The sequence below is a fragment of the Lytechinus variegatus genome, chromosome 7 (assembly GCF_018143015.1).
Source record: "Lytechinus variegatus isolate NC3 chromosome 7, Lvar_3.0, whole genome shotgun sequence".
Classification (NCBI taxonomy): Eukaryota; Metazoa; Echinodermata; class Echinoidea; order Temnopleuroida; family Toxopneustidae; genus Lytechinus; species Lytechinus variegatus.
In genome coordinates this window covers 2202826-2229866 of record NC_054746.1, presented here as the reverse complement: position 1 = coordinate 2229866, position 27041 = coordinate 2202826, and the positions used below count along the sequence as shown (strand labels likewise).

Below are 27041 nucleotides of genomic sequence, written 5' to 3'. Positions count from 1 at the left end.
TTCACATGATAAGTAATACTACAAAGTTTTTTTTAAATCCTTGTTAAACTAATTGAAAGTTTTTTTTGCAATGAGTTTTATGCAACTCTTGTTTGATTTTGACTTGATTAGCATCTGGATTTATTCATCATTTATGCATTGTTTACTTTGGGACCAATCAAATTCAAAGCCAAAATGAGGAAAAGAAGAGGGGGGGGGGGGGAGAGCCACTCTCAAAGGAATACATGCAAAATTGAACATTTGAATACAATTGCTGAAATGATCTAGAATCATGTATAGTTAAAGCTGATGCCCGTTGCACACTACACAAACAGATTTGACATGATTTTTAACACATTTTGAATTAAATGTCAAAGTCCCAGGGAGTAAAATTTACTCCTTTGAAGGTTGGTAGCTCTGGGCACTGTCTTACAAAGAGTTGCTATTGATAGATCAAACAGCTATGGAAAGCCAGCAATACCAACATTTAAAATGCCTGTTTGTTAAAACTGGTTCTAGATATGATGTATATTCATACATCTATTGACAATTGAGTGTGCTCCTCTGTGTATACAAAAGACATCATGGAAAGTTTTTGAAGGAATGTACGAAAAAAATTGACGTTGATAGATTTCCATACACAGTCCTTCCCAAGGACAAACCAAATATGGAACCACCTGCCTGGCGAAGTTGTATACAAAACAGGTCTACCAGCATTCAGAGAGGCTGCGCTTCCCATTATTAGAAATCTGCAGCCTCCAACCAGATCTCTTGTTCTTTAAGATGTATCCAGGTTTTTACTTGCACATTGCACTCTCCTTTTATTGTAAAATACAGATCTTCACGATGCTCATTACAGTTTAGCTTTTTGGAGCTGCAAGACGAATTATCGCATCAAGTATCTGTAAAACAGGACCATGATGTTATATCTTATTTTTAATGATTTTCTCTATTTCATAGGTAAGAGAAACATCCAGCACATGGGAGGTCAGTTGAAATTAAACCAGCATCGTAATGACATGGCATATAACTTCTTCAAGATGGCCGTCCAGAAGAAGTTGACCCGAGGAAGAAAGACCATGCACATTGTGGCAGCATGTCTGTACCTGGTCTGTCGGCTCGAAGGCACCCCTCGTATCCTTTTAGAACTTGAGGAATGTAGTCGCAGCAGACAATAATTTCATGAGTAGGTCTTTAAGAAGCGCCGTGGTGTAGCGGTTCTGACTCTCGCCTTGTAATCAGAGGGTCGTGTGTTCCGATCCCACCATGGCCTAGCGTCCTTTTGCAAGGTGTCAATCCACACTTTGGCACTCTCACCCGGGTGTTAATTGGGTACCGGTAGGAAACAACCGCTATTGTGGTTGGTTTAGCAAGTGTGCGCCTAACAGGCTGCTTTGAATGCTATGAATCCGGTGACCGGGTAATAATGATTGTGAAGCACTTTGAGCAGTCATAGATTGATAAGGCGCTATTTCAATGCCAATTATTATTATTTTTATTTTAAAATCAAGGTTTATTGTCACAATAACACAAACGATAGCGAATTATGATACACATTTTTATGATTTTTACGATCGATTGTACACTGTAGTCAATGCTATCAATAATAAAGATATTTTAGGATGGTTGCTTAAGCTTTGTGTTAAGGGCCCCATTTACATAAACCTAACATTGTGAAATCAGGAAATCTAAGCTGAAAAAAAAATACCTGAGTACGCTTAAGATTGCCATCGCAGATTAGCACATATGGGACAGTGTATTAGAATTATTGCTGAGAAAATGACCTAGCTGAAATGCTTTGCTTGTGCTCAAATCTCAGCAATTTCACATTTTCTAGGTTATTGGCAGATAATTTAAGCTCTTAGATGGTAATTTAATTTGATTCTGTTAAAACTCATTTTGAAAAAAATGATACCACAGCTGGCTCTTATCTTTTGACCAGCTACCTTTGGTTTGATGAAATATGCGGATAGTACAATATGAGTGTCTAGATGATAATTTTGTGGCCTTGATCATTTGTACAATTTGTCAAAAAGGAGAAATTTGAGATATTATTATCTCTAGAATCGTATTGGTGATATAATTGTTATAATCTTAGTATTTGTAAATCATCCTTGATATAAACCTTGAACAGATATGTTGCTTGATCTCAGTGATTTACTCCAGGTAAGCTATTTAAACAGTTAATATTCTACAATTAAAATAATGTGGTTTTTAATCTATGATTGAAGTATGGGTAGCCAAAATGTAAAAACGTAGTGCCTTCATTAGTTTATTGCTGAATTTCTTGGTCCATAGTTTAGAAAACTGGACACCATTGCAAAAAACTTTCCTACTATTGAGATAACTTTGCCATCCAATGGTAACTTTTATGCAGGGTGCTACATAAGCACTTGCTTGATAGCCCGGGGCAAGTAAAAGGTAGAGGCGTTTTTGAAGTAAAGACCAAAACTACTGCCTGGAATTTGGCAAGCAAAATTCTTACACTAGAATGACCAAAATTAGGGTCGATATGATTTATTGACCCTTATTTTGGTAATGGCATGCAAGATAAAATCACTTTGGAAAAAGAAATGCAATAACAAGGTAGATCAGTTCATGTCAAAAGAGAGAAAATGTCAATGGTTTATAAAACCACAAAACTTTCTTTTGAAGAGGGAAAAAACTTTTTTTTTTCAATTATTTTTTTTGGCAAGTGAAATAGATTTTTTGGCAAGTATATTCCAAATTTTTAAAAATTTACTTGCCCGACTGGGCTAGTGCTTCAAAAAAGTTATGAAGTACCCTGTTTAATGGCTTGGTAATAACACTTAACAGCTACCGGTAATCAAAATCAAGAATGCCATTAGAGAATTGGGTGGCAACGTTATAGTGAATTTTATGCAACAAAATATAAAAACAGGAGTTTGATAACTGGAATTACTGATAAATCAACTGCTTGATTAATGTCTCTGGTTAATATATGCATTTCAATAGTATTCACTCTTCCTACAGAAAGTCATGTATGATTCTGTGAAAAACAGTACACCCAGGTCAAATGAGAGATGAATTTCATATAATACATTAGTCAAGAGAGGGCAGTAGACATATTGATTTCTTTCCATTGTTGATGGCAAACTTTGACTGAACATTAACAAAGTAGTCAGTGGGCATGCATACTGGTTTGTGGTCATTGAATCAAATATTGTGATTGAAACAATTCATTCATTTGAAATTCAAAATGTCAGAAGAAAAATTAAAGCAGGGACTGGGAGATTGTTTTTCCATTAGAGTTTATCCTTGTCGAGTATCATTGTACTTGGGACTTGGATTGAGATAATGTCCTAAAATTTTACTCCTATTTGATTAACTTTTTCAGGGAGATGGGTGTGAAAAAAATGGTTCTGTATAATAGGTCAGGTTCTTGCATTAAGTATTTCTTAACCCTTTGAATCCTAATTTATTAGGGGCGGCACTGACCCATACCCTGAATTATTTACATGTATCAACCACATTCACAAACTCCCATGATTCGAGACCCAATGGCATCTTCCCCATCCCCTTTCCCTCTGCTAGTACCCGGACCAGGCCGGCTGAAGTTGTTTACCTTCTCGTAGACTTAGTCTACAATCATAAATATCAACTTTAGTGTCTGTTTTAGGCTCAAAATCTGTTTTCACTAAAGTCAGATCTGTTATTGCTTCCCATAGTAAGCATGTGACTTGCTGTGTATTACACCGTGTATTACCGCATATACCACACGAGAAACTGCAGAAAAGTAGCATATTTGGGCAATTTTTAATGCTAAATCCTTCCAAAATCAATACCATTCTTGACTGAAATTATTGACTAAATATCCTTATACGTACTAGAAAGATGACATTTTAAAAGGTCACCTGACATTTAGAACCCATGTTTTTGAAGTCACATGGCTTTGGCCTGTCGGGTATATGCACGTTCACTGGTAGGCTGGTATTCCGGGCTACCAGATTCAAAGGGTTAAGTGTATTGCAATAAAAAAACAGTAAAAAGAAGATTTAATTGTTTTCAAATTTTATATTTTGATTTCACAATATTGTAGCAACAGCAAAAAGATATTTCCTCCACGGGGATACAATGATTTCCAATGATAGCAGTGATAATAATAATGATGATATTCATTTCATATCAATGTTCATATTTTTTACAGGTTAATGTGTATGTCCTCGGTAAGACCTACCTCAAGTTGTGTCAAGAATTGCACATCAACGCTCCTGCGATCGGTAAGTCTTTCATTGATATTTATGAAACTATTCCATCATACAGAAAAGTTGCAACAACAAAGCTTGGCAACATTTTGTGTACAAAGGCAACATGATATTTGTGTGACAAATTTGCAGTAGACCTGCTTTTGTTGTTGCTTAGCTTTCTTAAGTTGTGGACTGATTCAAAAGTAAATTTTGTCAAAAGTAGCTGTGACCAACTCATGACATCAAAATGATTTGGCTCATGAAACTCATGATTGAATAACTGTGATATCATGCGTTTGTCTGCATAACTTGCAATAATATTTTCTGTAGAGATTAATTAGTAGAGATGATGCGTGCAGAACATATAATTTATCTCACCATGTGGATGTGCCTACAATGTATAATATGTCTCACACAAATGTTGCTGTGTTTCATTGCATCCTGTCTGACTGAGGCTTTAGTATAGATACTGCATTCTTGATTCTCACAGGTTTAATTAGTATTCTGCTCCTTTGAGATAAACCTTGAGGCTAAAATGTGCCCCCTTGACTTTATCCTTAGCCTTGTATGGCTTGCCATTGTCCTATGCCTTGGCATTTCATCCTTGGATGAGGCCTGGAAATATTCCTCGAGGGGGGGGGGGCAGTCAAATATATTGCTGTACACACGCATGACCAAAAAACGCTTTTGATTAAAAGGGTGTTTTTTCAGTTTTGGACGCGGTCCGTGCGTGGACTTATCAAAAAACACAGATTTCTTTTTTACCCAGAGCTTTTTTTTAAGACTAGCCAAACGCGTTAAGGGTATTTTTTTCCCCAAGCTTTTTCCCTGAGGTCATATTTTGGCGACAACTTGTTTAGGGGCCAAAATGTGTATATAAAGCCCGCGAAAAACTTGTTTAGGGGGTTATTTTGCACACAGAGAAAAACTTGTTTAGGGGGTGTTTGGAAATTCCTTGGTCACTCATGTGTACAGCAATATATTTGACTGCCCCCCCTGGGGGAAATATTTCAAAAAATTGAAGGATATATGGGTTTGGTTATTTCAATGACAAAGATAAGAAAAAATCTTACTTTGGCCAATAGTTTTGTCGCTTCACTTCAGTTTATGAACGGTTTTTATGTTGCTGTGGGGTGGCATGATTAATTTTTGTTGGTGCCTCGGATGTGCATGACTTGTTCTCCATGTTTGGTTCTGTAAAGGTGGTGAAAATGATGGTGACTGCAGTTATGATAATGGTTGCATTTATGATGATGATGATAATTGCATTTATGATAATGATGACAATGATATGATGTTGATGAAGATAGTTGCATTAAAAGAGAAATTCCAGTAGTTGCAGTAAACACTGATTTCATGAGAAAGTCTGTAAAACCTGGTTTAATTATCAGTATATCATCGAGGATCTAGATCTGGTACAGTTACATACACTGAACTTTGTGAAATCTTAAAATCTACGCTGAAAAATGTTCACACTGAAGATCACCAACACAGATAGGCACACGTGGGACAGTGTATTATCATTGCTGGAATAAAGACCCGACGGAAGTGACCGAATCCGCGCTTATTTCTCAGCAATTACACAATTTCTTCCAGAATCCTTTGGCACATATTTTTTATTCATACAAACAGACACTCGGGTGGTCATTATATTAGATTCTGTAAAAAGTCATTTTGAGATCGTTACCAAAACTGGAATTTATCTTTAAGGATGATGATGTTGATGATTGCAGTAATGATGATGGTGATGAATACAATATTTTTTATGTCATTTTAATGTCATAAATGATAGTATGAATACATTTGTCTAAAGAAGTTCAAATGATGGCGAAAGAATGTGTTGTCCAAGGCCAATAAAGGAATTCCTGATCTTTAGTTGGTTTAAATTCTTCTGAACAAAACCAGGATAAAAATACAGGGGATTACATTAGAGAATGAAGGTCTGAAATCTTGAAAATAGAACAAATCATTGAAATGAAGAAAATAAAGAAATTTGTATATATTTCCAATGATGGCTTAAATTTGTGAAAAACTATACGAATAAAAGGTTTCCTTCAATCTTTATGTTAATATTTTCAATGATTTTTGTGTTATTATTGCTATCAAAGCTTTATCACTTTATTGTGAAGAGTTTTGAGGGTAGAATCAGATACTGTACTGTCAAAGCTGTTTGGCATTTGTGATAATTTGCAATTATTCTGTTGATCCATGTCTGCTTAAAAAGGTGAGAAAAGAGCGATGACAAATAACAGATGTTGAGATCATCTGAATTATAAGCATTATTTGCCATGAATAAGATACAATGCTATCAAGTGGAATGACCCAGTCTCGTCTGTTTACTCTATTCCTGATGTTGTACCATTGTTCATTTTCTTGTCATTCTTGTGTGGTCTAGTCGAGCGGGAAAAGAAACCCCTATTGTTGTCAGCATGTGAACTGCACCAAACAACAAAAGAAATAAAAAGAGACAAGTGAATTATCTTTGTGTACCAATTGTATGCGATTTTGGCTGTTTACCAGGGAAAATCTGTTATTCTTTTTTTGACTTCCACCTGTCGATTTCATGGGAAGGTTAACTTTTATTCTTCTATTTTCTTTTGTGCTATTGAAAAAAAAGTGTGGTTCATTTATTGATCCATGATTCAAATGCAATGCATATAGAAAGACAAGGCTATAGAACTAGGTTTTAAAGATTGTTGTTAAATCTTTGTTTCTGTTTCCTGCACCAGGCACTAGCCTCATCCTAATACAAAAATGATATTTTTAAATGAAGAACAAAAAAATATGTACATGCAATGGGACATCTTTATGTATGTCTATTGTAAAGACAAATTGATTGAACACATTGATGCTTTTAAAGTGAAATAAATGCATTTGTATTGTTGATTTTTGATGAGTATTTTTTACGCGTAGTCAACTTTATTCACAAACAACACCTGTAAAGTGTATCGAACAGGAGTTCAGGCAATATTACCACAAAGTAATGATGCATTACAAACATGTCATCATTTACAAATAAAATGAGCCAAAATTATGGATACTTTTTTTTCAGTGATATATATTCATTCATCTCTAGGTAATCTCCAGTATTTTCCATTTCTTTTAAATCAAGATTTCCTTGAACCTTTCAGAAGACTAATGGTAAAGAGAAGTAACACTGCTAAAGAATTCTGCAGTGCAATGCTCCATCCAAATGCTAGTTTTTGAGGGCTCTGAACTTCCATCTGTCCTTATCTTTAGCATAAATATTTGTATGAAACCTTAATAAAGAGAGCTCTAGCAATTGCCCTTGGTATATCTTATTTTGAAGTCACCACCAGATGGTGTTATTAACAAATATATTCTTTTTAATTTCTATGAAAGTCCATGGACAGTGTATTTATCACCATATTAGTCTCAAATTTGGTTTTTAAGGAGAAAATGCTTTTTAAGTCTCTGCTTTTGTCAGGCCACCACAAGATGGTTTGAATGGCATTTTAAACAAATATTTTCTTTCATATTTTTCATGAAAGTGCATCTGCAATTCTGCATGTGTAAATCATAGGATTTTTTTTTGAAGGTGAAAATGCCTTTTGAGTCTCAGATTTGGTCATTATTGTGGGCTGGTGTTATGTATGTGTCACCTTAGGTTTTAAGGGGATATTTTTTTCTTTGTGGGCGAGAATAATGAGATTTATCCTTTGTATCTGATATTGCACCTGACTTCATGTGGCTTTGTTATCAAAAAGCTTTCAAATCCCCTCTAGGCGATATGGATGTATCAATTTAAAATATAATTTATTAATTTTATTCTTCTACATTCTGTGTGACTTTCATGCACCATATGTGAAGACAGATGTTAAATTGTACCGACTTGATAACTTTAGATTGTGTTATTTGTGTATCTATTCTGTCATAGAGAAGTATGTCTCATGTCCAAATGATTCTGCTTCCAAAGAATTTACCTTTCTAAGACAATATAGCCCATAGCCTTTGATATGAATGACTATTATTAATTACAATTTATTATAGTTAAAAGGTCATTCAAAGTAAACAGACAATTCAGATCACTGGCGGATCAGTGGGGGGGGGGGGGGGGCAAAGACGACCCGTGCCCCTCCCTTTTGAAACGCACAATTAAAATTTGTAATGTAAAAGTGCCATTAAAACAGAAGTGTGCCCCCCCTTTTGAAAGTGATGAAGACCTTTTTTTTTTTTTGCTTGTCAAATTTTTCCTTGGGAAAATGTGCCCCCCTTTAAAAAAATTCTGAATCCGCCCCTGATTCAGATGAGAGTCAATGTCATTTTGCTGAGTTGATATGATACTTATTATTGAAAGTCAGATTTTCTTCCTTAATCAGTACCAAGTAATGAGATATTCCACAAAAATTATAAGGTCGAGTCCACCCAGCAAAATATTGAATTTGATTTATGGAGAAAAATCAAACTAGCATAACGCTGAAAATTTTATCAAAATTGGTTGTAAAATAAGAAAGTTATGACATTCTTAAGTTTTGCTTTTCATAAAACAGTGATATGCACAACTCAGTGACATGTAATCGATGATGTCCTTCACTCACTATTTCTTTTGTTTTTATTGTTTGAATTATACAATATTTCAATTTTTACGAATTCGACAATTAGTACCTCCTTGCCTGAAGCAGAAAATGTTAAAATAATGGAATTCCACGTGTTCAGGGAGGAATGAAACTTCATTTCACATGACAATGACGAGAAAATCAAAATAATTCATAATTCAAACAATAAAAACAAAAGAAATAGTGAGTGAGTGACATCATCGACTCTCTCATTTGGATGTAACTGGCTCTTTCATATAAGTTATAACTATTTTTTAAAAAATAAGCGAAACTTTGAAATGTCATAAATTTCTTATTTTACATCAGATTTTGATGAAATTTTCAGTATTATGCTTGTTGAATTTTTCTCTTTTTATTCAAATTAACTTTTTGTTGGGGTAGACTTGTCCTTTGAAGATCATTAAGCAGATTTTGAAAAGTACCCCCTGAAAATGAAAAATTTACGTTTTGCTTGGCATTTTTACAGAGCTTTTGAAAACTCCTTGGCCCCCTCGGCCCATCGGCCAGTTCTCAATGTCATTTTCACCAGAGTAAACAATACATGACATATTAGATGTTATGATTTGAGGATGCCTGACTAGTTGGTAGTCGATTAATCGTGAGACCTGACAGCTTTGAGAATATGGCCCCATGTCATCATTTGGCATTGAACCAGATGGGTGGAAAGGACAATGGTCATATTACAAGTATAATTTCCTCCCTAGTGTTCTATAGAATTCAATTATGTAGTGATGTACCTAATATACAGGTAGATTTTCTTTCATATTTTCTTTATTAGGTGGTCTGTCTATGACAGATCACCTATTGATTTCGTCAGAATTTTCTTTATTTATTTCTTTCTTTATTCTTGTCACCTATGTTTGTCGCCAACTTTTCTCGGAATTGGCTGAATCAATTTTGCTGATTTTTTAGTCATACATAGAATCTATCATAGAGACGGCATACTAAGCTTTTCAAGGTCATATGGTTATGATGACGTCATCTACGCGCCATTTTGTAAAATTCTTCATTTCATCATATCTTCATTATCAATTATCAAAAATTAACAATATTTACATGACATTAACTTCAGGTCAAAGGTCAACTGTCAATGTCATCAAAGGTCATGTAAAGGTCATGACGCGCGCGTCAAAGGTAAAAAAATTCTCTAAATGGCCTATAAAATTTTTTGGGTACGTTTCAGGTCATTTTAAGCATTTCAAAAATTTGCGCGCGCGCGCTTCCGCGCGTAACGCCCTTACGCAACACAGAGACACCGTTTTTTTTACATCATTGCATTGATAATAAAATTCTGAACAATTTGATACCTTGATCAACCTTCTACAACCATTAATAACGAAATTAACACCCATTAAACTTTGCAGCACGTGTGCGCGCGAGCTCTCACTATAGGCCATATATGGGCAAAAACATGCCTATTGAAAATTCACTGTAGCTCTTTAAATAGTCCATTGACCCCCAATTTTTTTTTCATATATCGATAGAGTATGAGTTGTAGATTCGATTTCATGTCACCAATGTCCCTAAATTATATCATGACGTCATCAAAACGGCGCCTAAACTAAAAATTTCATTTTTTGAAAAATGACGTCATGAAATTTATGCAAATTTGATTGTAACTTCTCGAATATAAATCGTTTTTTCGCCCAGATTTCGTTTTTTTTGTAGTTTAGAATGTACTCTTTCTCCTCAGTTAGCATGATTTTTCGTTTTGAGTAAAGCATCATTGCGTAAAACAGCGATCAAAAGAGGAATGTCATTTTTCCTCATTTTGCGTGTAATCTCTATGGGACATGACTTTTTCTCAAAACTAGATTCGACATTCCTCTATTTCGTGAGCCATATCTCCATTGTTTCTTGTCAGTTTTCCCTGAGCTTTTAGTATGTTGTAGCTGAGATTCTGAGCTTTCGGAAGTGTGCCCTCTATTTTTTGATCAGATGCCGGGATCATGCCCGATTTTCACTTGCAAAATTGGATTTGTAATTCTCAAAATTGCTTACGTGTATTCTCTATGGGGAATATCGTGGCTCAATGGATAACGCATTTGACTTGCTTTCTAAAGGGCGGAGGTTCGAGTCCTGGGGTAAACAAGATTTTTTTTCCATTTTTTTTTCTTTTTACCACCTCGTACATGATCCTTCATGATAATTCAATGGTATAAAAGTTAAAATTTAGCAAGATAAAACAGATTTTTATTACTTTTTTTCATATCACATGTATTGTCATACATCAAAGAGACCCTTTTCACAGTGCTTTATCATCTCCCATCTTTCACAAGTATTCCATCCATAATGAGCATTCCGTTGTCATCATGAAGATCATATTGATATGCATGAACATGGTAATAGTAATCATGATGCCGAGAATAAAGACAGACCACCTAATTCGTCCGCATGACGAATTAAATTCTAGTTTTTATTTTCATTTGTTCAAAAACTTTTTTTAACTTATCATTTGAAATTTCATTAATTTTATTATTTGCGTTTATTTGATTTTCATTTATTTACTTAAATATTTGTTTGTTTATTTTTTATTTATTAATATTGTTTGGGGTTCGGTTGGAGGTGCGCATCCACTATCCGAGGTGCCCCGCTGAGCATTGAAGTTGAGAGACATAATGATATAACTTAGGATCCCAAAACCATTCACTCACTTTAATGATCATTGACAAGATTTTAAAATTTATTCATTTATTTATCATTATTATTTTTTTTTTTGGGGGGGAGGAGTTAGGATGGGGGCGATGGGTGGGGGGCATAAGTCCTTCCAATTTGCGGCTCCCCTATAGGTATGCCAGTGGTCATACTATTGGTTGTCATCACTAACAAACATGCCCAGATGTTAAAGGTTAGATTGCTTTCATTTCCTTTGCCACCGGAGGGTTTTGTTCAGAGTGGATGTGAATTTTAACAGATGTCCAGAGTAACGGCAAGAGATGATGTCAAGATATTGCCATCTATTCCACAAAAAACTTGTTTCATGTAAATAATTACAATTTTGAATTCATTTTCAAAAGTCAATTATAAGGTAAATTATTAACCAAGAAGGTGGAAAAATGCAGTGTGAAAAAGTAATAGGTAAAAGGAGAACAATAAAAATAATACTTCAGTTATATTATGTCTTTCCTCTCATCACTTAATAAATACACATGAGAAAATGAAGAAAAAAATTGTGAGATTAGTTTGGAATATTTTTGAATGGAAATTATAATGAAGTTTTAGCTTTGGTCTAATGATTTTTGTTTTGGGGTACTCTCATTATCAACGTCACTACATGAGCTTGAATCTAGGTGTAACAGTTTCATGAACATCCATGAGATCCCTATTGTGATAGGAAATCCAGATTGTTAATGCAAATATCTACCAAAGTATGCAAGAGATTTTAGGAAACTGATAATGACCAGCAAATAAAATCACATTATCATCGATGTCATCCAAACAATTAAACAATTCGTGCAAAACAAAAATTTCAACATTGCATTACATATTTCATCAACTCTAAAATTATATTCAATTTTAGATATAATTGGGGATCTTGTATTTCATACCAATTTGAAGCTGGTTTCATTACCATTCATCCTCACAGAAGGGAAATGGCATATTTCTACTTTAATCTTGTTATTTGCATTTTTCAAATCGATTTAATGATGTTTGACAGCTTGAATTAATTTTCCACACCATTGGAAAATGGGGATTAAAGTCAGTGATTATGATGGCCGATGGGCTGTTACACTTCCACTGGTTTATGGAAAGTCCTTGGATCATTTGTTATTGTTGTTTGTTTGGAATGTGAAAAATTAACCGGCCTTGTCAGTCCTAAATCCGAAGACGGAATTGTTATAGCGTTTGAATTATGTATAGCATTGTCTTGATGACCTTATTCCTGTCATGTTTATTGGTGATAAAGGAGTATAACTATAGGCTTATATATTAAAATGCCTGTTCCCTAGCCCCAACCCCTCCCCGTTGGATATATGTTTTTCAGGGATTGTTGAATTTGTCATTTCATTATTTATTATTATCATCATAATAATAATCTAAAAGCGGAATGTACCATAGGGGGAATCAATATTTACATGTAATTGGAGAACTGAGGGGAAACCAACAGCGGCAACAGGTTTATTCTATCAGCAATAGAGCAGGAGACATTAGGGGGAGTAGCACCTATGTTAATTGAATTTTGAACAATGAGAGAACAAAAGAATGCCAAAAATTAGGTGCAAATCTTTTGCATCAAATCTGCTTTCTCAATTTTCAACCAATTCTTTTGAAATTTGGACCACACATGGTCTTGGGGTAAAGATTTGCAAGACACATTTTTTGTATCTGTTGAAAATTGTGTTGCCATGATAACGGCATAAAATGTCGAAAATTAGGTGCAAATCTTTCGCATCAAACTACTTTCTCAATTTTTAACCAATTCTCTTTAAATTGGAACCACATATTGGTCTAGGTGTAAAGATGTGCAAACATTTTTATTGCATATTTTCTTAATATAAAGCTGTTCTAATGCGAGGGGGGGAGGTATTGATCACCTCCAGTGATAATTAATTCTAGTTATTATTATCACTTTTTTGTTTTATTCTATGTAGTATTATAATTTTCATTATTGTTTTTTGGGGGGGGGGTGGTAAGAGGATTTTTAGAGCATGAATTTTGTGAGGTTGATGTAAATTGATTTCATAAACGTCATTGACAACCACAGCAGACAAGGACTTTTCAAACCAGCAGTTCACAAGGGAAAATAGAGAAAAGAGAATAAGGCAAAAGAGGAGCACGTGCCCTTGCCACAAGATGAAGTTCAACAAAGCAGCGCGGAGCCCACACTAGGAAAAACAGAATCCTGGTTTTCACCCCTCGGGCCGCTCCTGATGACTCACGGTGACTCCGCTTGAACCAATCTCCACGTTTTTCTCTCCTTTTTTTTGTGCCCCCTTGGTGGGGGGAAAAAGCGGAGGAAATGAGTTGTATAACTGTGAAACACATCATCTCTTTTGTGGGGTCAATATTTTGACAGGCATTTTTGTGTGTGGGTATTAGATGGAATGCCTGAAGATAGCCCTTGGGGAAAGCGATGTGATGATCTAGTTGAAGGTATCTCGAAAGGGCACAACACTCTTGATAATGATTCAGAAATGATGAACTTGTCCAACCATGCCCTAATCTTATGAAGGTGATAGGAATCGCTCGGGAGATGAGTAAGAAAAAGGGAGTTCTCTTGTAAGACTAAATTATAAAAAAAAAAACCAAAATCAATTGAGCAAATGGATCAATAGTTGAAGGGCTTGGCAGGAAATACAATGTAAACTAAAGAATTTGAGCATAAATTTCATTTCGTTTAGATAAAACTGCTATATTTTTTGTGAGGTAGAATGTTGAATGACCTCAGGTAATATCTCCCTACATAACTCACATGTGTTTACAATGTAAAGAATCAAATAAAGTCTTACATGTAGTTCGAGAATGCTGCAAGAAATAAATTTCATTGGCTTATTCAAAGAAGAGGGAGGGTCTGGCTATGAAAACATTGTAATTTAGATACTCAAAAAAAAAAAACATGTTAGGCGAAGTTACATGTACATGATGAATCTTGAGCCATGAGATACATGTACACTGTATACAATGTAGGAAATAAAATATATCAATACTTTATAGGATTGTATGAAATCCTGAAATGCCTATTGTGGTGATAATTCTAGTTCAGTTCTGAAAGGATTCATCACCTTTTCTGAGGATGATTCAGGGCTCATGCATTTGCATGGCTAACCATGCCCAACAATTGTAATGCAAAGGAGAACAGTTGGAAAACCTTTTGGGATGAGTAAGAAAGCAAACTATGATAGGTAGACCAGGGAATTCCCTGGATGGACCTTATGTTATCTTAATATCTGTTAACTGTTGATTATCAAGCAGTTCTTCTAGCTATGATATGAGTTAAGTACCCACCAGAGCACTTATTAAAGGAGAAATGTCATTTTCTCAGAAAATTGAAAATGGTTTTCACTGTACCTTTTGTATATCAATAGACAAATCATTTCACACCCGATCATGAAAAGAAAACAAAATTAAGTCATCAGGAACCATACAAAATTTGAAATTCATGCATTTTATATTACATAACACATGGGACAGCTGCTCGTTTATGACGTCACAAATCCAAAACTTTGAACTCTAATAACTTCCTTGCTCTTTAACGGATTTTCCTCAAACCTTCACCGATATTTTTTACTATTTTTTCTGCTATTTTTACAACAAAGTTTTCTTCAGGGTGAACTTCCCCTTTAACAACACGATGGGACATAATTCATTGTATTGCTCAAATAGTACGTTACGGACACAGTGCACAGAGCTGCCAAGAAGTACCGAGTTTGCTTTTCAGTAATTAATATGAAAAATGAGAATAATACTGATGGTTTTGTGCAAAATACTTTCGAAATTTCATTTTCATGTGATCTTCTATGTTGTTTCTTTGGAAATACTGATTCCTCACCAAAATACAGATTTCCTCACTAAAATACCGATTTTCAGCTTTTTAAACATACTGGAATGTACTTGTTAAGGTCGGCAGCTCTGTATACTAATTTTTTTTACATTAAATTTTTATACCTTGTCCTGTGTTCATACATGTACTTCAAACCCAAAGCCCACATCCCTCATTTTAATATAAAGTACATACATGTATGTAACTAGTACAGTACCTATATCACCCATAGGCCAGTGCAGGCCTTGTGCATCATCATATCCTGTAGTAGGTACCGTATGATGTACGATGTAAACATCTCACAGCGTAATAACAAACACGGTACAGCCGGGTTATTATTAGATTAAATACTGTAGGCAATAAATTTTTAATAACATGTTTACTGACATACAAACTCATTAGAAGTACCACCAGGGTTTCGTCAAAGTTCATCATATCACAATTACACAACACTTTTTTTTATACAACACTCTTTACTATATGAACTTTACAGTAGTTGTTTAAACAGGGAAGTGGAAACTACCACTTCCCTGTTTAAAGAAGTGTATAAAATCTCTCACAATAATGTTTAATTCTTAATGATTGATTCTCAGTATGGGCCCCATTGCAGAAAAGTTACTATTATATTAACTTTGCTACCCAATGGTATCCTTCATGGAATCCTTGATTCTGATTGGCTTACTCAGTATCGTTACTATGGTAATTACCATTCCACGATGGCAAAGTTACTATGATATTAACTTTTATGCAACAGGATCATGGTTGTTTAAATTGCTGAACAACTACTGTAAGGTTCATACAGGAAACAAGGTTCAAATTTTAAACAGCATTTTTACTGTCTTACTAGCATCTGTAGGTACCTACATGTACATGTAAAGTTGTAAACAAATATCATTTTGCACAAAATTGTTTACTGTAAAATATAGAAAATCTCTATTTCATCTAAAATAGGTGACTGAAAGTCTACTTTAGATTACATGTAGAGTGACAAAACATATGCTATTTTGACGGAATAACAGTTTCTAAAGGTTCCTTCATTTTTAATCGTGCCAAAATGCCAAGTTGTTTCGAACAAGACTCAGTACAGACTGGTGAAAGTTTTGATAGAATCTGACCCCTTCACTGAAATTTGACTGAATAAAAAATAATGTAATTATTACTATAAGGTGCCTGTTTTACACAAAGACGTGTATACTATACACAGCGACATGAATGGTAAATCTACCATAAATATACTGTGTACCATGGAAATCTTGATTGTGATCGGCTGTTGAGCCAAGTTATGGTAGTTGGCATAATGGCAAAGAAACAGTTAATATCATTTGTGAAATCGACATATAGGCTATTTCTTGTGCACAACAAGCACTTTCTAAGTGGTAAGCTTCTCTTGAATTTTACCTAAATAAAATAGCAAATTGTTCTGACTAAAAGATAAAAATCAGAGAAGCAGACTAGTGACAGTTTGGATAAAATCTGACCCGCCCCTAACAAAGTTATACCCCTTTCATAAACCCAATTACTATGAATTAGGCGGCTAATAGCAGCATAATTTGGTCGTAAAATTGGAGGAGGACAAGAGTTATACGCATTACTCTGATGCTGCTATTATCCGCATAATAGCGGCATCGGGATAAGATTTTGAGTTTATGAACGCATTTCCAAATAATGCGGATAATTGCCATGGTGCGGTCACAAGGTCACCCTTTTCCAACACAACCGCATCGGAGGGGGCGTGTCCAGTTGTCATGGCGATTATCCGCCTTTTTCAGGACGGGCGCTCGTAAAAATAATGCGGCTTATTTTCGGAGTTTATGAACGTAATTTTTATTGAATTATCCGCATTACTCTTAGGCGGCTAACTGTCCCACTTTCAATCCAATACATAAGAGAATGAAATGTCACATACATTGCATTTAAAAATGTCTTAAATTCTGAGGCAAATCTTTTGCTATTTTCAACCTGTAAATAATAATGGTTGATTATGATCAATATCTTTATTTTGGGGGGATAAATGTCCAAAAAGAGATGTATACTTGTTGGAGAAATAATGAAATTCAAACTGATGATAAATAAAGTACATGTACCAGAATAATGAAATGAACTGCAGTACATTGTAAAATTTGAACATCTGCCGACATTCCAACTACATGTACCATCAACATTGCTAATTGGTTGAAAATACTATTCATGTAATAATTGTCAGATTTTTGGTTTATATCAATAATATAAGTGACAGGTATCATTTAGTATAATTGATAGCTTAGTACCAGCACTTTCCTGTAAAATATTGCACCCTACCCTACCCTTGTTCATGTAGGTCTATAGATTACTATACAGCATAGGGGCGGGATGCAATAGTATTATGCAAATGTTTGCCTTGATTTAATGAACTTTCAGTCTGAATGCTAATTATCTGCTAATTAGTTTCAAGTGAATTCTCATCTCCTTTATTTACCTTACATTTTTGGGATTTGGTCTACAGGTAGAAAAGTATCTGCTTGTGTCAAAGCACATAACATTTTTTTCCCCTGAACTACTATTGAGATGGAAGTAATGACAACAAAACTAATTTTTCAGACAAGGGGTTGGATTTTACAAAATCCAGTCATGAATATTTAATGGAGAATCCTCTGAGGTTAAGAGCAAGAGTGAAATTGAAAAATAAATTGAACACCTACCCCTGTATAGCATATAGTCACTCAATAAAGAATGTAATATATCAGCAGAGCAATTCAAGCTTGCTTTATTTTCTTTTTATCATAGTGAAAGTGAATGGGAGTATCCATTAGATAGCCTTGTTAGAGTGCCAGACCCGAAGTGCCTGTCATAAATTGATTTTTGAGGGCTATAAGGTCACAAGTCGATGCAGTACCACAGAGAGTAAAAGCCCTGTAAGCTCTCAATGGACTACAGTGTCTCATCTTACCATAGTTGTGCCTGTCATAAATTGATTTTTGAGGGATATAAGGTCATAAGTCTACTTGTATGTAGTCCAGCAGAGACTGAAGGCCCTTTTTGCTCTCAACGGACTACAGTGTCTCATCAATCTGGTCAGGTGATCAGTTTCACCTCGTAATGTACAATGCATACATTGCCCTACGTCATTGCGAAACCAACCAGCATTATATATTTGGTATCGGGGTAATGACTAACACATGTGTACTGAATCCTATTAGGAGCCCATGTAATAATTGTATCAGGAAATTACAAGTATAATTCGATTTTGTGATATCCAAAGGTCAGTGTAATTGAGGATATGTAGGTTTGGAATTTTAGACATTTGACAGATTAACAAGTCATAAAATTCTAAACAAATGACCCACAAGTTCTTGTTTCCATGTTGGACAATGGATCTATCAACTGTCGTAAATTATAACTTTCCGATTCATTTGTTTTGAAGTGACAATACCTTTATCAATCATTGTCCATCACAGCATCATTAGCCTATTTTGTGTTCCAAATACTATGTTTCCCACAATGTTTGCATCATAGAGCTAGGTATGAGGAATTCAGTGAATTATTAATTCCAAAACTATCAACTGCAATAATGGGGCAGAATTTGAAAGAGTAGAGTTTTAGAAAAGATGCACTATTATTGACAATTTTTGGTATGCGATCCAGCCAAACCAAATTCTATAATAATTATGCAAAAAAATTATCAAAATTTAGTGCCTGTAATGTATAAATCATTTCAATCTTTAAGTAAATTAAATAAGAATTATAAATGTAGATATATAATAATTATAAATAGAAATAAGGTATAAATTTTGGTATGAGTGTAGCAAATCCATTTCATTGACATGGAAATGTGTATATGACTGGAAGAAATTATTTCGAGTTTCTCATTGACAATTCTAGTGTAGTATTGCATTTCCATTTTATATGAGAAACACCTTTTTACATTTCCTCTCCCCTGACATCTTTTATTCTATTCTTGAAATAATTTTAGAGTCACATCACAGTGAAGATGGTCATTACAATGATTACATTCATGCTTGCAGTCCAGTATATATTAGAAATTGAGAAAATTTGTATTTTGCCTTTATTTCATCATGTATATAGTAACCTTTGTACCCATTAACAAATATTACTTATTCTAATAATCCCTTGTTATAAAGGGAGTACAGTATCACTGCTGATACAGAAAAATTACAATATATGCATGCCTGCATGGACATCTACATGTATACATATGTACTTCCTCCATGTATCTGAAACTGTGCCCATTTTTATTTGGGGCCGGACTGGGTCAATAGAAAATGTTCATTATGAGATATGGTAGCATTGTCAGCTGGTCTTCAACTTCTACACTATATTTTCAAATTATGAGGCTAGCCTTAATTTGGATTTCCACAAAGTGATGGATTTCAAAACTTATATTTATTTCAACTTTTTATTGTTATAGTAGAATAATAAATACTGACACATTTCCAATAGAACTGAATGGAGAAATAACAACACAGTAATTTTGTAAAAACGAACCCAATGAATTGCTCTGATTTACACAAATAGTGACTGGTAATTAATCGAAATTCATTTATTCAAGAATGATACTTTCTACTTATCTGGTATCTGTGCAATTGAATCATGTAATGTTGTTATTTCAGATAAAAATCTGTAGAGAGATAAATAGCAATCAAATGATTCAAATTCAAATTTGTTACAAATTCATCCATTCAAAATTCAATCATTAATCATTTGAACTAAATGTAGGTGATGGAGAGATACTGTAGCTGCATAGTGTAATATGAAGGTCCATTCCTTATGCGTAGAATATGAGCTCAGGTATTTGACCACCTTGGACTCCAGTCCCATTCGTGCTTTCTGGAGAACACTGAAACTGGAAGGTCACATCATTGCTGGTACTCTCTGTCAGTCCTTCCTGTCCAAAATAACTTAATTCACTTCCACTTAGTGTTGCACTTGCTGTGTAGTACACATGGGGTTCGACCTGGACGGGGTGTGGGAACGCGACCATAAACGTGGTACTGGATCCATCTGAAAAGAACTTGGTATTGTTCTCGGCAAGAATCTTTCCTCCTCGCTTGAGTTCTATTTTCACCTTGTACTCTGCACCACCTGAACTGGAGCCGTACAACCCGAAGCCAGCGATGAATATCCGCCTGTCAACGGCAAACTGGATACTGTCACACCGACCCCTGTAACGCCACTGGTTACTCCTGTAGGCGGACGACTGAAAGCGATGCACCGTGCAGGTTCGCAGTCCTGCGCGCTGCTTGCAAGGAAAGCGGAGCTTGGGCTTACTGTCTGCAGTGTAGTGTAGAAATATATCTGTGGTTTCTTCAAGAGTGATGACACCACTACGAGCTACGCTATTGGCAAATTCCTTGAGAGGCATTGTCGGGAGTCGAAGAAGATAAAGAGCAGAACCTAGAACCTTGCGGAGGTTGTTTGGAGTCACCACCAAGTCCTGCCTGGAGCACTCCGCATCTGCCCAACGCATGGCTGCATGGAAGAGGACAAGTTCCTTGACATTCAAGGTCTCCCGCTTCAGGATGCACTCCAAAGTATCCTGGTCAACATCCACAAAACTGTCTGATCCCAAAGCTACTTCAGCCTGGGCATCAATAACCTCCCAACATCGCTGCATGAGGTCCGGTTCTTCAAACAAGTGGCTTTGACTCAACAGGACACATGCATTGCGTGCACTCAGACTTCGCTCCAAGTACTCAACGCATGACCTGGCCAGATGAGGTACGAGATATTTCTTTGCAGCATAGAGGGTATCCAAAACATTCTCTGGAGTTAAGTCAATCTCATCACAGTACATGTATCTGTAAAGGAAAAAATGTTAAATTTAAAACAAATTTAATATTCACAAGGATATAAAAGTTATGGATTTGATATTCATCCAGAGATTCTTTTGACAAGTCAAATCGGTAGGGACAGATGAATTTCGGTATATCTTAGCCAATGGACAAAGTTTGGCTGAAAATTTCATCAAAATCAAAGGTAAAATAAGACATTTATGACATTTTAAATTTTTCGCTTAATTTCACAGAACAGTTATATGCACATCCTGGTCGGTATGCAAATGAGGAGACTGATGACATCATCCACTCACTATTTCTTTTGTATTTGATTATATGAAATATTCTAATTTTTCCTCATTGTCAAGAGCAACAATAATAAATTCCTCCTGACGATGTGGAATAAGCATTATTTAATACTATATGGTTCAGTCAAGTTGGTCCTTATTGTCAAGTGAAAATATTGTATGATTAAAAAAAAAAGAAATAGTGAGGGACATCATCAACTCTCTCATTGACATGTCACTGAATTGATCATAACTGTTATTTGAAAAATAACTTTACAATGTCCTACATGTATCTTGAATTTTCTCTATTCATCCAAATCAACATTTTTCTGGGGTGGACTTGGCCTTAGTGTATCATATATGTACATGTTTGTTCTCTTGTAGATGTTAAACATATTTTTAAACAGAATCAGAATGTGCAGTAACATTTTCACAATAGTAAAAGTAATTTGAAAATGTGATGACACTTACACATTCTTACACATTCTAATTTTGTTCCCCCCAAAATTCAGAATTTCAAAGCAAGACTTGAGGTGAATTACTCACTTGAGAAGGGTAAGGAAAGCTTCTGGCTCTACATCAGGTGTAACAATCTCAGAAGTATTCTCTGCTAGGTCTCCATAAAACATGGCAAAGAACACTGAACTCCCTGTTGCAAGGACGTACTTATGGGCAGGTATCCTTTGAGCTGTATTCTTAGGTCCAACCAAGAACGTAACATCACTCATCAGTTCATTGTTGAACATAACAGCATTTCTGTCTCGTACGGTTGCACCACGATGCCAGTTGTCACAGGACCAGAGGGACGGAGATGATGATATTGAGGTTGCTACTGAGTTAGTTGCTATCGTAGGACTATCAGGTTGTATAACATCCAGGGTTTCGGTATTGACGGAACAATGGTTACCATCCAAGAGGTTCTGATATGACTCTGCGGAGTTTGAGACCTGACTGGCAAGAAAACTGGATCTTCTGTTGCAAGTGCGCTGCTGAACCTGCTGCTCCATCTCATCCTTCTCCGCTCCAGGATTCTGATTGTTCATCTCCATCTTCCGTTGTAACTTTCGCTTTATCCTGCAGAAGACGTGCACTACTTTCCGGAGTTTAGCGAGCTTGTGTTTCCGAAAGGGCATCTAAGATTATTGTGAGGAACAGACCAAAGACAACATCGCTAATTCAAATGCTTGAGTATGACTGATCAATCCAAACATTGCAATTTTGCTGATGGTGTCCAAGTATTCTTTTCCATGTAATCTGAAAAAGAATGTCAAGGAAAATCGTCAGTCTCGAACTAAACTAAATATACATCCATATTTGGATTTCTGTTGTACTTGTTGTACTTCTGTTGTACAGAGAATGGAGATCACATGAACCTTGTAAAAAGAAGGAATCTAGAAAACTTAAATTTTTTTACTGAAAATTTTCACAAATTTCATCAAAAGTATGCACCAAATCCTTCAATTTCACTAGACAGAATGTAAAACTGACAAGCTTATATAGTCGCTTTGCTCCATCAGGTTTTTTCTTTTAAAGGTAAATGCTAGTTTTGGTAACGATATCAAAATGAGTTCGTACAGAATCCAATGAAATGACCACTAAAGTGTCTGTTTGTATAAATAAAACGCATGTGCCAAAGGATTCTGGAAGAAATTGTGTAATTGCTGAGAAATCAGCAAATAAGCACGGGATTCGGGTAGGGCGTCGGGCCCGACGCCCTAAGCAATAATTATACATTGTCCCACGTGCGCTTATCTGTGTTGGGGATTTTCGGAGTGAACATTTTTCAGCGTAGATTTCAAGATTTCACAAAGTCCAGTTAATGTAACTGTACCAGATCTAGATCCTCGATGATATACTGGCAATTAAGCCTTGTTTTACAGACTTTCTCATGAAATCAGTGTTTACTGCAACTACTGGAATTTCTCTTTAAGAGATAATCTGTGCCCCCCCTCCCCCAGCAAAAAATTTCTGCGTACGGCCATGCTAACACAAACAATAAGTTAAACTTAAATTCTAAGATAATTAATCTGCAGTGAAAATCTACAAATTGATAAACCGTCCACCTTTTTAAGTTAGAGCAAAACGGAGACCATGCCATATACATTGTAAATCCTATCCATCTACAGCAAAATGCCATGTAGTATGATTGTGATGATTAAGTCATCAAAATGTGCTGAATGATATCTGTCCCAAATTTCTCAATGAAAATAGATATCTTTAAAAGCGTAGGCTTAACTGAGGAAGACGGCGTAACCTTGTTTTCTGTATTATTATCTGTCATGATCGTTTATATGCCATGGAGGTGACCATATCAATCACTGCAAAATAGCATAGACCATCACTGACCATGTAGACATGATATAGTCCATATTTTGCAGTGAATAGTATTCATTATAATCCTTTCCCAAAATCTGAGAAAAAAGAATAATACTCACACATTCCAAATCAGTCAAAAGTTCCTTCCAGTAAATAATGATCCTTTATGTTCACAATAATGTACTAATATAATGTTCAGAAAATTAGGTATGATACTGCTTGAGTTGTACGACATGTAACTACTAGTACTACAACTGTATCTGTGTATATGTTATTATCCTGTGAGTATATAGCACTGCTCTAGCTCTACTACTGTCAGCGCGCGCTCTAGCTCTCGATCTATTCGTGCATGAGCCCCCCAGGGTTAGTCGCTTACACACAAACAAGGCACACACACACACACCCTCACACACACAATGTGAGCTCGTCCAGCAAAACAACTCGCGTACTACAGCTGTGCAATCAACAAGACCCTGTGTGTCATATGATAACAAAGAATGCCCAAGGGACCGCTATTTTTGTGAGTCAGTGATGTGCGGCTAGTCTTTAGGTTGTGATTGTCTAATCCCTTGGACGAATTATAGGCTTTGTACTGTCACCACCAACTCCCGAAACCCAAATCAGATCAAAAGACAGATTTAAATAATACCAAGGTGTAACATTGTGGAACCGAAGATTACGAGGGGGAAGGGTGGAGGCCGCAGATTTCGCGCATGTGGTGAAAGTTGGTCCATTTGGTCGAAAGTAGAAGGAAAACATGTGATGGATAAATAACCAATTTAGTTGGACAAGCGGAGAACAACAAAGGGTGTGCTTGTGTTAGCCCTCTTCTCTCATCTCGGGGGGCGTCAATACGAGGCCCATATAATACCATGTTTTTCCAGACAGATGCGGACTATATATACAAACAATCAAACAAAAAATACGGAGGGGGGCGGGGCCCACACCCACGGAGGGATTTGATACTTCAGATTTCAAAACTATATGGGCAGTGCCGTATAGGAGCGCAAAGAAGCAGGAAATAGAGAAAAGGGTATTAAAGAAGCAAATATCTTAAAGTTAATCTCCGAACATCGAAACAAACTTCCGGAAAGTAAAAATCTGGACGGGGCACAATTAGGCCTACGACCCAAAACAAAGATTTTGGAAAGGTTATTTTGGCACTTGCCCCTGGTGCTGCATTATTTTGCCCTGTATACACGCCACGTCTGATCGTAAAGCATATACCAGCCAATAAAATTGTCTTCCTATAGGCCTATATCATTCGTAAAAGGACAAGTCCACCCCAACAAGAATTTGACTTGAATAAAAAGAGAACAATCAAACAAGCATAACACTGATAATGTCATCAAAATCGGATGTAAAATAAGAAAGTTATGATATTTTAAAGTTTTGCTTAATTTCAGAAAATATATATCCACATCCTGGTGGGTATGCAAATGAGGAGACTGATGACGTCATCCACTCACTATTTCTTTTGTATTTTATATTATATGAAATAGGGAAAATCATATTTTCTCCACATTGTCAAGTGAAACAACGATAAATTCCTCCCTGAACATATGGAATGAGCATTGTTTAATACTAGGCTATATGATTCAGTCAATTTGGTCCTTATTGTCAAATCTATAAAAAATGAAATATTGTATAATTAAAACAATAAAAAAAAAAGAAATAGTGAGGATATCATCGATTGTCTCATTTGAGTTGTGCATAATTATCACTTACTGTCAAGTGAGAAATAAGCAAAACTGTAAAATGTCGTAACTTCTTATTTTACATCCGATTTTGATGAAATTTTCAGCGTTTTGCTAGTTTGATTTTTCTCAATTTATTCAATTTCAAGTCAACATTTTTTGTGGGGTGGACTTAACTTTAAAAAAAAAAATCAGTGACAAATTTCAAAAGTGATAGTTAACATTGACTGTGGATGCATTTAATGCGCAGGGTTAGCAATTCTTATGATTTTCATCATGCAATGATTTTCTTATACCTCAGTCACATTTGCTGTTCGGCGAGTCGAATCAACCTGGTACCAAAAATGTTTTCGACTCAACGTACGGCCGCCGTAGAGGAAATGTGATTGAGGTAGGCCTATTACCTCATTTTAATGAGTTGTTCATATTCTTATTTTTCGAGAATTATACAGCAAACCTATACATACACTTCAAAATAAGTCGTTTTTAATAAAAAGATACAAGATTATTGTATTGGTACCTGTATGCAAACCTAATATTGAAATTATGCGTCATATTGCTTTCAATAAAAGCGACACAAGTCATAGTGAAACTACACATATCCATATAATAAAACTTACTTTCGTAAACAAAATAACTGTTTGCATTGGGCTGCATTACCCCTTCAAATTCATAATTTGAAAGTAAAATAACTGTCTGCTGCGAAGTCTCCCCACACGATTACTTAATTTGATAAAACTACAAAACGTATAAAGCCATAGTCAACTTTATTTTTTTCTATAACGATATCAAGCTATCCAGTCTATCTTGCGAGTGAGTCATGTTGAATTCTATATACGAGTCGGCCCGTTTGGTTTCAATATTGACTTATAATTTTAGTCTGTTAAAGATAATTTGTGATAAGATAATGATTAATGACAGACCGCAGACTTGCCCGAGGGCATATCAAACTGTTTTAAAATATCAATTTGAAAGTGGTGTAAGATTGCGATCACGACATCAGCCTAATGATGTTGTTGCATTCCTGCGTTCTGCGCTATGTACAGTATGTCTGCCATGCCAACAATTTTTCCTTCGCATTTCAAATCAAAAGTCAAAACTCCAGCTAAGCCTACATGAATTAATGTAAAAGAAATATGTTTGGAATTTGAAAAGTGGTGAATTGAAGGTAACACGCGTAAGAGAAATCAGCTTTAGAGAGATTGTATTTAATTATTTATAATAATATTACTCGTATCAATACGTACTGCTCTTTTCACTTGGTCATTTTGGGAGAGTTGATTGAATGATGACTTAATGGTGTTGACTTTTATTCTTGATTTTTAAATATTTTTTTTCGTTATAAATTGTGCGTTGGATGATGGCGAACATAAAGAACCAAGGGTTAGCACTTATACGTTATAGAAAAAAGAGACCATATCACTATGAAATTGATTAATTGATGTCTCTGTATTTTTATTAAGAAGCTATGAAAAAATGCGATGTTCATAAAGAATACTCACCATGAGTTGATTGGAAGAAAATTTAACACAGCCTTACAGGGTCGATCGTTCGCCGTGTTCAAGAACTGGCTTGTGTTTTCGCTATTCAAAATGTATCTTCCCTATTGATAGATTGGCAACTGAAAAATCCTTGAATGATCATACTAATGAAAATGTACAAGATTATCACGTTGAAGATTGTTTTTTCTTTCCAAAAATGGTCATTATTTTCGTACCAAAAATA

General features: G+C 35.4%; 2 protein-coding genes across 3 annotated transcripts in view; one reads left to right on the top strand and one right to left on the bottom strand.

Annotated features, from left to right (window-relative positions):
* Positions 1–27041, top strand: part of LOC121418043 (transcription factor IIIB 90 kDa subunit-like) — a 55388-nt gene that overhangs the window by 9599 nt on the left and 18748 nt on the right. The window contains exons 4-6 of the mRNA XM_041611744.1: positions 940–1113; positions 2114–2145; positions 4148–4220. Of these exons, the coding sequence (XP_041467678.1) occupies positions 940–1113; positions 2114–2145; positions 4148–4220 (279 nt within the window). The remainder of the gene's footprint in view (positions 1–939; positions 1114–2113; positions 2146–4147; positions 4221–27041) is intronic.
* LOC121418201 (BTB/POZ domain-containing protein 6-B-like) lies at positions 17831–24096 on the bottom strand. Of its 2 annotated transcripts, none has more exons than XM_041611930.1 (3): positions 23739–24096; positions 21850–22436; positions 17831–21040 (listed from the first exon to the last, which is right to left on the bottom strand). In XM_041611930.1, the coding sequence occupies exons 2-3, from the start codon at positions 22434–22436 to the stop codon at positions 20008–20010; spliced, it is 1620 nt and encodes a 539-aa protein (XP_041467864.1). In that variant the 5' UTR covers positions 23739–24096; the 3' UTR covers positions 17831–20007. The 2 variants fall into 2 exon arrangements, with proteins under 2 accessions (XP_041467864.1, XP_041467863.1); XM_041611929.1 differs by having other exon boundaries at positions 21850–22557; positions 23739–24095.

Bases quoted from the DNA above. Each gene is read 5' to 3' on its own strand.
- LOC121418201 (XM_041611930.1), bottom strand. From the start codon at position 22,436: ATGCCCTTTCGGAAACACAAGCTCGCTAAACTCCGGAAAGTAGTGCAC. The intron at 21,041-21,849 runs GTGAGTAATTCA...TTTCCTTTACAG, and splicing joins GCTTTCCTTACCCTTCTCAA to ATACATGTACTGTGATGAGA.